Genomic DNA, 12,574 nt, shown 5'->3' on the forward strand with positions numbered 1-12,574 from the left:
ATTATATATATATAAACATACCTCAGATATATCCCATGAGAGGTGTTAACAATGTGTCGTATCGAAACAATTGTTTCACAATTTTTTTTTGTATTTTTTAAGTATATTTTTTTTATTCTACAATACTGTGATTATTTTTTTTTTGTTTTTTTTTTTTCATATTATTATCTGAGCTTTCTTTTAGTGATGCTGTTTCTTTGTGTTATTTTCAATAGGTAAACAATGGTCTAGTGTAATGGTAGAGGTTACACTTCATGCATTTACTATTTGGTCTTTTAAATTGTGAATAGAACACTTTTGTATAAATTTTCATGAAATTCTTCTTTTTTTTTTTTTTTGTTTTACAGAAGTCTCTTTCCTATTTTTTTTTTATTTTTGTACATTGTTTTTTTTTTGTAATTAACTAAATTGGTAGCTTGCCAATATGACTATTTTCCCTGTAAATTTTCATGTGAAAAAAAAAACTTTTTTAACTGTAAATTAAATTTGGTACAGATTTTTTTTTTTTTTAAAATTTTTTTGATAAATAATAAAACATAAAATGTCTGTAATAATTTATGATATACATGAAATTATTTATTATTATTATATAATGATTACAAAGTACATTTAAATTAAATTTAAATCTCTTGAAATTTAATTCTCAAACTTCGTGAGACGGAATACATTACAAGTATATATTTTCAATGATGTACAAATATGTACTACTCACATTGATAAATACAAGAACATATACAAACAATTCACATTGAGTGTGTATAAAATATATTGTTAACACATATGTATACAAACACATACATAATAAAATAAAATGGTAATACGATGTAACCAAGCACCGAGCTTTAATAATTATAACGATGCGTGAGAATGACGAATAAAACAAGAATTGCAAGCGAAATATTCACTGTAATTACGCAGCTGATATGAGAGCAAAGAGAAAAGCAGAAAAAAAAAGGGAATGAGTATATGAAATGGAAAACCACTGAGGGTATAAATACAGGAAAATTTTACAAATGCATTTATGCAGTTGGTAAGGCTTTGGTATATGTACTTTATGTAAAATAAAAAAAAATAAAAATGTATATTCATGTGAAATAAAAAATTGAGAATTTTTATCTTTGGATAAATCGGATTTTTTAAGCTACACTCGTAGCACAAGTATATTCAGAGATAAATTTAAAAAATTAATTTGACATTAATGTGATGGGCATGGCAAACAACTTCAACATTATGTCGGAGTAATTTGCATGTGTTAATGTCACTTGAAAAAATTGTTTGAATATTGCTAAATATATTTAAATATATTGGCTATTTTTTAGAAATTTTTTTCAATATGTTTATTATACAAAAATGAATTTTAAAAAATGGCAATGATTGTCTGGATGTTGCATCAACATAAAGCATAAAATTGAATTTTAAAAAACAAAAAAAAAAAATAAGCTTAATTAATTAAATTTAAAAATAATTAAATGACTTTTTTAATGTTTATTTTTTGTTTTAAAAAAATGCCATTAAGTTATTAGATTAATTATTTTTTTTTTAGATAAATATTCTACAAATTTATGATCTAATAAACGTCAAGGCTTCGCTTTTAATTAAACTAGACTGTTTTTATTAATTTATAATTTTTTGAAGCATTAATTTTTTATATTAAAATGACGTGAATATTAAGTACTTTATGTACTTGATCATTTTGATGATGCTATATCATACATATATGTTTTTTTTATAGATAAAAATATTCTTGTTGTCCATCGTTTTATGGTTATCAAACTTATGTTCATACATTATTCAGCAACTATCACGATTCTTCAACACACTATACGATATAGCTTTTTTTTTTTTTTCTTTTTTATCTTCACTTTTATTAAATCGATCCAAAAATATATTCTTGAATATATTTTTATATCGAATGGATAAACATTGAAGAAGTTCTTCAAGTAGAATTTATAACTGAAAATAAAATAGTGTGTGGTTTTAAACTTTTTTTTGTTGAATGAAAAATAAAAAATTGTAAAAATCTTAAAATATAGTTTTTGAATTTTTGTGAATGTATTTTCGTTTTATAAAATTCAAGTGGTATTTTTATTTTTTAAAAAACCTTTGTTGGAAAATTATGTTGATAAAAATGTCACGAATTCTTTAAATTTTCCACTGATGCTTTTCTTTATAACAAACCGTAGAAAAAAATAAATAATATGTTAAATTATTTATTTTTTAAATATATAAATTTCAAAGACATACAATGAGCTTTGAATTTGTTGAATAGATTAGACATAAAATTTACTATTTCGAGAGATATAATGTATAAAGTTTGTATTTTCGTTAATACCAGTTGGATAATAGTCTAAATTTTGGTTGATGTTGGACCCATGAGTATATTGGACTAAAATGTTTATGGATTAGTTGAGTCAGGTGTAGCAATTAAATGTCTATGCCAAAGCCAACTAGGACTTAAAGGCTTTTATATATTTTAACAACGCTGATATTTTCACGTGTATATAAACCCTCTTATGTATATATTTTGACTTGGCTTTTAAATCAAATTTTTACTCATATTCATATTATGATTTATCACCAACATAAGCTTTTTTTTATATACATATTTTTTTGAAAAAAAAAACTTGAAATTTTTACTCTGATACACATATTTTATGTATCAATAAATATCGATAAAAAAAATCTAGTTTTAGATGTCAAATTTTGATATTTTTTTTATATAAAATTTTAAAAATTTATAAATAATATTATGAAAAGAAAGCTACATTAAATAATTTATATTTATTTTGAAATTATAAAAAATTTCTATCTTATTTAATACATTATTAGTTTGCTTAATTTAAAATAAAAAATAATGACTCGTCTATGAGCTACAATGCAATTACTGGTGTTGGTTACGTAACGAGATAAAATCCACTGAGAAATGAATATTTACTGGGCAAAGTGAGAAAGATATATACGTATATTTTCTGTTCTTAATACAAGCACTGTTATTTCTGGTACTATGAGGTCTAGGTGGTTAAACAACGACGACTATATGTTTGTCCCTATCCAACTTGTAATTCTTTGACATGCCATACAACATAATTTATTAACGGAAGGATTATTTTACCAAAAACCCAAAGGATAGCTCATTAAAATTTAACCAATTTAATTAACCTAGACGAGAAAATTATTTGAATATAAAAATGATATAATTATAAACAAATAAATAAATAAATTTACTAGATAAAATAATTTTCAAATGACTTTAAAAATTACTAAATAGTGAAAAAATTTTATGAATTTTTTTCAACTAAATTTATATTTTTATTTTCAACCTATTTATTATTATTATTATATTATTATTATTGGAAAATTTGTTGTTTATCTTTAGCATAATATGAAAATACTTTAAAGAATTTTATCCAATTAAATTTTGTATTATAAAATTGATAAATGAAATTTCAAAAGACTCTATTTACTTTTATATGAAAATAAACACTGACAACATTTAAGAATTTAATAATCTTCATGTTAATGATATTATATTCAAAAATATACTTGATATTAAGAAATTTTTTAAAATATATAATAATATTTATAAATTAATTATTTTTATATTTTTCAAGGACGAGGAACAGTGCTGGACAGTCAAGGTCCAATATTAATATCTGAGCCTCGGTCAACTGTAGAATTTTCAAATGACACTGGTGCCATGTTACATTGTTCAGCCCATGGTAGTCCTGGACCACGTGTTGATTGGCTTATGGGTGATGGTTCACCAGTTCATCCAATTCCAAATATACGTGAATTACTTGTTAATGGTTCAATGTATTTTTTACCATTTGGAGCTGAAAGTTATAGACATGATGTACATTTTTCATCATACAGATGTCAAGCATCAAACAGTGTTGGTAGAATTCTTGGAAGAGAAATTAATGTCAAAGCTGGTTTGTATTTTATTTTTATTATGTTTTTGTGTGTGGTTAGATAAATAAGCTGTTTGTAAATTTATTTTTATATTTTTTTTATGTGAATGTAAATGGCTAGGGAATCAAGCCAACTACGTTTACCATTGTAACAAGACAAATTGAACTTTACTGAATGATTAAGTATAGGTGATATTACATTAACGTTTGTACACTTACCAGCAACAAACTGCCAAGATCAAGGTTGCTGGCGTGCCAAATTTTTTTTCATGAATAATATATTATCTATTTTTTTTTTCCTTTATAATTTACAAAAAAAATTTGCACTGAATTATCATGTAAATGTTACTTGATGATAAACAATTTTATATAATTTTTTTTTGTTTAAATGCTATATTTTATTTTTAAAATGTTAATTTCATCTGTATATAGTAAGCACTTAGACAACTTGAGTCTTTTGATGCAAACCACCCCCTTTTCAACAATATATTTATACTTTTTTAAAACCATGAGGTCCATTTTCCTCTTGTGAATATAATGACTGGCTAAACGTAGTACCCAAGATGTCAAGATTTCCAAGTTTTCACAATTGGCCTACTTGTCTTTTTTTTTTTTTTTTTATATAAAAATATATTATAAATTTTTCTTTATATATTTTAAAGTTTTGGTAATGCACCACTAAAAGTTTAACTAAAATGTGCATTTACCAAAAAACTATTCACTTTTAAAAGTTGAAAAATATTTTTCAACTGTAATATATATAAATTCACAAAGAAAAAAAAAAAACAAATTAAATTTATAAAATGTAAATTGATTTGATGATGTTAATTAAAGCTACACATTTTATCAGTCAAAAAATTATAATTGTTTTTATAATTAAATATTTCTTGTGCATGTATTATTTCTCTGTTTTTTTATTCTGTTGAAACTTGAAAGATAAATTTAATGCTGTTACAGTGGTTCGTCAAAAGTATCAAGTTGGCATCAAGGATGCTCATGTGTTAGCTGGAAATACAGGTGTGTTGAGATGTGATATACCAACACATGCTAAAGAATATGTTGCTGTAACATCATGGGTACAAGATTCAGCTTTTAATATATATCCAGCACCAGAAAGTGGTAAGTTTAAATTTCACTATAAAAATATTATTACACAGATCATAATGTAGTCTCATCTTTAAATCTTTTTCTTCAATTATTTTACATAATTATTTAAATACAAAACATTACGAAAATTTAAATTAATTAAATTTAATACTTTTAAAACAAATTATTGATGAAATTTTTTTTTAAATTGATGTTGCTGTAAATTATTATAATTATTTTTTAAAATTTTAACACTAAATGTATATTTAGTATGTCTCTATGGATTTAAAAACTCCAACAATAAATAATCTCATGGGAAATGGTACTTTTAATTTATATCACACGTATACGATCCATTATGACTATGTAATTTATTTTAAACTTTTTAATTTTAATTATACTCATTCGCATGAATAAATTGGGTGAAAATGAGTTTTAGCCGAGGCTAAAATACCATGTCTTTTCTCTTTATGACTCTTACACTTTTACGACTATTCTGTAATTTAATGTTTAGATGGTTTTATCATATTGAACTTTAGATAATTTTTTTATTAAACTATCATCAACGTGTTAATCCAATTATCCTAATGACAAATAATAACTATGAATTTAAAATTATTCTTTGAAATTAATTTTAAATATTCAATTGAGTCAAATATATTTCGAAATAATTTGCATATTAAAAACGGGGTTAATAAACTCATCTATCAGTGAATTATTATAAATATATTTTTATTATTTTCTAATTTTATTGTTTTAAATTAAATTATAAATTAAATGAATAAACTAAATACGAGCAAGAGTCAATAAATTCATAACGTAAAATGATTTTTTGTTTTTAAGTAGAACAAGCATACGTTTAGTCAGACAGTCTAATAATAATACAGCATTTTTTGTGTGTAAATTAATCAAATTAAATAAATAATTTATAAATTTAAAAATCATCTTTTAAATAATAATCCAAATCAATTATCTGCAAATGAAAAAAATAAAAAGCCAATATAATTTTATTCTATAGAAAAAATAAAAAATAAAAACTAACGAAACACGACAGATGGTTTTCAAAGAATTCACAGTGACACAAATAAAAGTAAAAAATATATGCCAAAAGTTGACGTGTATATACAGAGTTGTTGGCAAAATATAATACAAGAAAGTAAAAAAAAAAAAAAAATATAAATAAAAAAATAGTTGTATACTGTATGAGAGAGATGTAGTCCAACATTCGTTGACATTTATTCGAGTTGTATAAGTTAAAGAAACTCTCAGAGAAAAGAAGAATAGCCAAAAGCCTCGGCTGCTGGATGATATGGCTGATGTTATGTTAGTTTACGTTGTACAACTAAAAAATACGACAAAATAAAAAAAAACAATGAAATAAATATAAAAAAATAAAAAGTTTTTGAAACGTGTATATATTTTTTTTTTTTTTTTGTTTAACGTGTATTATTTTTTTGAGTAAAACTAAAAGTGTTAAAATGAAAAATATACAATTGCACTAACAACAAGCACTTTAATTTTAAATATAAACAAAAAATAATGATAATAATAATGAAAATAAAAAAGGGATGATTTTCTAAAGAAAAAAAGAAAAAAGTATTTTGAAACAAAGAATAATAAGACAGTGTATGCATGAGTTTTTATGTAAATCAGATCAAATTCAGTGGTTGTGAAAAAGACAAGTAGATGGATTGAATCTAAAAATATATACGCAAAATTTAGATAAAAAAAAAAATAAAAGAATGAATAAAGAAATTGTGGATTTACTGAGGGTTATACAGGAAAAATCAATCCTTGGGTTGAATTGAAAAAGTACTCAGGTTCAATGGAAATTTCAAACGATTCACATTGTTGAATTCTCATTGAAACTACAAGAAATAAATTGTATATACCTATTCATTTGTAATACACCTTAGAAAATACAATTCAACCATGTGAAATTCATCAAAAACTTTACTGACATTCAACAGATTTTTATCTTTATCTCCAATTTTGAATTATTATTATTTTTTTCTTATCATTTTAAATTGTTTTTCCTTTTTTTTTTTATCTTTTATTCTTTATCATATTTTATTGCAATATATAAAAATGAATTTTAAAAATAATAACAAAGTTTATTTAATATATAAATTATTAAAATATATTATTTTTAATTTTTTTATTTATTAAATTTTCTCAATGATTTTTTATTTATTATATAATGATAATTAAAATTTTTATTCATTTATTTATCAATTGAAAATAATGGATTGACTGTAGATACAAAAAAAAAAAAAAGAAAAAAAAATATATATAAAACTTCAATCGACAAAAGTAATTCATTCACTATGAATTGACTTTGTCTGCAATAGAAGCACTCAAGTTGATTAAAAACAAAAATAAAAATATATATAAAACATTATTTTAATTGTTCTGAATATATTTTTTTTAACAATAATTATTATCATTATTTTATATATATATTTAATTGAAAAATAATTTTATTTGTACTAATTTAAATTTACATGAATTTTTTATTGTGTATTATTAAAACTCTTGATGATTTAATATTCATGGAAACTTGATTATAAAGTACCATAAATAATATTCAACATGTTACATACAAATTGCATATTTTTATAATAATAATCCAGTCATTATTACTGCCTTAATCAAAAAATCATTCGATGAAAAATCTATAAGCCACTGAATATTTTTACAACGTCATCAACTTTGTTGTTGTTATTGTTTTTTTCTTTTTTTTTTTCTCATTATTTTTCTCGAGAGCAGCGTGAAGTACCTCAGTACATTGCCCTTACTTTTTTTTTAATTTTTCTGTCAGATAAATTTTTTTTTATATTCTGATTTTTTCCTACCTTCACTCTTGTACGTGTTGTACATGTCGTCTCGGTAACAACAGTAGAATTTTCCATTAAAGAAATTTACATATTGATAGAGTCCAGACTCTTCCACTTTGTACCCTGATTTTCTGTATATTTTATATGTATATTATAATCATGTTCATGTACACAAGAAAATTTTAAATCTAAAAAATTTAATTTAACTATTATTAACGTTATTATAAATTTTTTTTTTAATAATTATATACTACTATTATTTATATTTAATTATCTAATTTTCTTAAAAATACATTGACAAAAATTGCTAGTAATTTTTTAATAATATTCATATATGAATTTTTTTTTTTGATAAGAAAAAGTATTTAAAGAGTCTTTTAAGACTGGCGTGATCGTTATTATATGTATAATGTATATTTATAATAAAATATATGTGGTGTTCAGGTGTAAAAATATATGAGAAATGTCATCTTGGTATTGCTGTAAAAATGTCATTTAAAATATGCATGAATAGATGGTAAAAAATAAAATAAAAAGAAGGAAAAAAAAAAAATGAATGATGGATATGCCTTATAGTTGAAGTTTGAATTTTATTTATTTTTTAAACAGATGGAAAATATCACATGCTACCAACTGGAGAATTATTGGTATTTGGTGTCACACCTGCTGATACTCATTATGGATATCGATGTAGAACCGTCCATCATGTTACTGGAGAAACTGTTGAAAGCTCCAATCATGCTCGACTTATTGTCACTGGTGAGTTTTAATTTTTAATTTTATTAATAAAATATAACAAAAGTAATTAAATACGAAATCGTTATCGGCACTCATACGGGGAAATTTACGGGAAATACGGAGACATTTACGGGTTTCACATGCAATGTAATCAGTCCTACACATACAACGGTGGCTGTTTACCGTAAATTTTCTCGTAACTTGTATAAATGTCCCCGTAAATTCCCCCGTATTGAGTGCCAATAGCGTTACCGAATGAAATATTATTCATAGTTCAATTGACAAAAGATGGATTTGTAGAAAAAAAAATATTGCTGGGTGATTTATTCCATGTAGTTAATGAATTTCGACCGATTTTAAAGACCTGTAATTTTTTTTAGATCGTTATTAATATTTTAGAATAAATTTTAAGCGTCAAAATTTTTTTTAGAATGAAATTTGGAGGCTCCATACGTATATTACTTGCCTCATACTTTTTATAATATACGAAAATTAAAATTCATTTGAATCAATTATTTTATAATAAATTTAGTTAACTGTCTTAATTAGATAGTAAAATATTTTAAATCAAAATAATAATTTAATTTTATGAAGAATAGAAAGTATATATTCTGAAATTACATAAAAACAAAGTTTAAGTATATGGATGTACTATAAACTTTTCGAAACTCAATTAGTTATGAATTGAACAAATTAACTTGAATATAATTCATTTCGAATATTGTCAACATACATTTTTTTTCGTCTCATTCGATGTTGCATTATACATTAATAAATGATAGTATTTATTTAATTAATTTTCGACTCGACAAAACAATTTCCCAGAATTTAATTCAAATATTTTTTTTTTGTCAGTGTTTAAAATTGTAAAGAGAATGTTTTTCTTTTTTATTTTTTGTGTTTCTATTAGCTGTGTGAATAAACTTTTAGATATTCAATGATCTAGAAAGTTACAGTACACTTCGAGGACCATTCATAAAATTAATTTTCAAGTGAACCAGTTAAATTTACAAAGTTTCACAGGTCACTCGTTGAATATATCTAAACTTTTTCTTTAATTTACTCTTGAACAAAAAAAAAAAAAAAGTAAATATATTTTTCAAAACTTAAACTCAATTATTTATCTACTTTTTAAATTTTACAAATAATTTTTTTTACTTAACATTCAAGTTTTTAAAAAAAACTAAAACTGTCTCAATGAAAATTAGAGATAAAAAAATTAAAGAATTAAATTTCTTCCAGCTTTTACTGGACAATGCTTTTAAATATAATAATTTCAACTAGCATACACCCTGCTGAGTCAAATAATTTGACTAATTTTTAAAAAAAACCCATTAAAACTTTTAAATTAAAAAATAAAAAATAGTGTCTTTATTTTAAAATTATATTTAAATCTCGTGGGATAATTTTTTCAAAAGCTCAAAAATAAAGCAACAAGATGTGACTCTATTGGGAATATATCGTCTAAACTAAACTTAACAAAAAGCAAAGAAAAAAAAAAAAAAAGCTGTTATACATGGGAAACATATCCCAATGGGAATCGGCAAAAACCGGAGCAAAGTTCCGGTCGGCAAGCGACTGAATTTCATGGGACATTTTATGCATCTCTTTGGGTTTTTTTTTTTTTTTTATATCAGCGTTCATGTGCGCTTTTCAGCGCCAAGAATTGTAAAATGTCTGGGGAGGATCTATCGTCCAGAACGTATAATATATACTGAAGAAAAAAAAAAAAATAAATGAGTAGAGGATATAGGGAAAAAGTAGTTTCTTTCGATCTTACCGGGGGGAGTTTGCCACGTCGGCAAAGTACTCCCAAGGAACACCTGAAAAATAAAAATTCTTATGATTGTATGTGTGTGCATATGTATGCTACCAACAAATCCAATAAAAACGAATTTTCAATTTCACTGAACATGTGCATACAATGCTGTCAGCAAAATGAGCTGATGATGAAAAATCTTGCTCAATATTTTTTTATTTTTTTTTATCTTTTAAAAAAATTTTAATTAATTTATTTTTTCAATTAAAAACATATTGATTTTTTTTGTAATCAATTAATTCTATTATATTTTTTTTTTGTATTTTATTGAAAAACTAATTTTAGATAATTTAAAAATTTATTTATATCAACTATGATAATTTATTGAATTTTGTTTTATATTTAAAAAACTTGACTCAACTAAAATATCATTGTCAGTATGAATTTTTGGCTATTTAAATTTTTTATTTAGACAGTTCATTGACCGTATGTACTGAGATATTTAAACTAAGGTTGTTGACTTTTAACCGATATTGATTTTAATCTCAACTTCTGTCACACAATTTAAATATAATTTTTTAAAATGATAAATAATTTTATAATTTACAGCTACTATCAAATCAAAGAAACAATAAATTGCAAAAATACATAATAAATTATTAAACTTGTTTTAAGCTAGGAAAGTAAAAAAAATTTAATAATAAAAAAATTTACTGGACAAAATAATGCATAAAATATATGACCGACATATTGAATTTTTCAATAAAAGCATTGGCACGCGACAATATATGTTATATCATTGAAAATTCTTTGTTAAAAAATTTTCATTTTATCCTATAAAATATAAAATATTTTTTCATCTAGTATATATATTTTTTTTTACTTCTTTCCTTTACATAACTTAAAAAATCAATGATCTGAAAAAAAAGTATCCAACAAATTTACACATCTGTATATATTTGAAAATTTATATAATACCGAGCTGAAAGAATTTCATAAAAAATAGTAATAAAATTCAATAGAATTTTACCTCTATAATCCTGGATCATGCCAACACACACACACACACACACAGAATACTTTGTATTTTCAGATTAAAATTATTTCAATATAATAAAAATACATTAAAAAAATAAAATAAAATTCTTATCCACAAAAAAAAAACAAAAAAGAAAATAATTATAAATTTCGAATTTACAAAACATTGAATCGAAAATTATTTCGAAAAATTAATTATATTTTTTTTACCTTGTAATTATAAATTTAACTTGTAAATTTGCATTTAAAATTTTTGTATATTAAAATAATATGACATCTTGTTGTGCGAGGTCATAGAACTTTTGGTCTTCAAGTCAGCATCAATTAAACTGAAAAAAAATTAAAAAGAGGTAAAATGATGAGATAGGCGGGGTATTTTGATAAAAGCACTATTAAGTTGCACATCTCAGTGTTAAATATATTTATAAAACGACAAAATGACGACAATTTTATACAGTAAAAATGTTAAAAGGAAGCCTAACACATCAACAGACACAAGTGCAAGAGAGATTTCACTCTGACTTCATCAGTGTCTTTTCTCTTTTACTTGTCATTCTCGTTTTTCATTTTCCAGCACCATTATCCAATTTTAACTCTATTTTTTTTCCTTATTTTTAATTCTTTTATTATTATACTTTTTTTAGTTTTATTTTTCTCCATACTATATGTACAAGTAAAGTATGCATTGCATACATAAAAAAAATAATAATTTTTGCCTGAAAAAATGTGGTTAAAAAAAAAAACTATTTTTGTTTGAAGAAGTTTTTTTTTTTTTAATTTTATTTCGAGAATAGAGGATTAATTTATTTTTTCATTTTTTTTTTATTTTTCGAATATATGTTGGTGAAAATTTTTAGCCTCAAGGGTTTTATGAAAATTTTGCAACATCGACAAAAAACAATGCGGTCATCAATGCACCAATCCATTCAACTTTACTACCACAATCTTATCATTTCTTCAGCCACTATTTCCACGATTTTTATTCTACCACTTTAATACATCCCGACATTTTTCTTTTTTTGTATTATTTTTACTACTTTTTATTCTTCTTCGTCTTGAATTTTTTCATTCGACTGACTCACCTTTAATTTAAAGTTTCAAGTATTTCCTGATTTGATTCAACAATCGAATTAGAATTTTCAATATAAATTTTAAAACTCAATACACTATCTATATATTTATATTTAATGTCAATTATATTTTAT

The 12,574-nt window shown here is 23.1% G+C and overlaps 1 protein-coding gene across 5 annotated transcripts in view; it reads left to right on the forward strand.

Moving 5' to 3' along the window:
• LOC122857899 (Down syndrome cell adhesion molecule-like protein Dscam2) overlaps nucleotides 1-12,574 on the forward strand; it is a 125,517-nt gene that overhangs the window by 90,640 nt on the left and 22,303 nt on the right. For all 5 annotated transcript variants that reach the window (XM_044160373.1, XM_044160370.1, XM_044160374.1 and 2 more), the window contains 3 exons: nucleotides 3,612-3,932; nucleotides 4,869-5,030; nucleotides 8,444-8,593. In XM_044160373.1, the coding sequence (XP_044016308.1) occupies nucleotides 3,612-3,932; nucleotides 4,869-5,030; nucleotides 8,444-8,593 (633 nt within the window). The remainder of the gene's footprint in view (nucleotides 1-3,611; nucleotides 3,933-4,868; nucleotides 5,031-8,443; nucleotides 8,594-12,574) is intronic.

This window comes from Aphidius gifuensis, linkage group LG5 (assembly GCF_014905175.1).
Source record: "Aphidius gifuensis isolate YNYX2018 linkage group LG5, ASM1490517v1, whole genome shotgun sequence".
Taxonomy (NCBI): domain Eukaryota; kingdom Metazoa; phylum Arthropoda; class Insecta; order Hymenoptera; family Braconidae; genus Aphidius; species Aphidius gifuensis.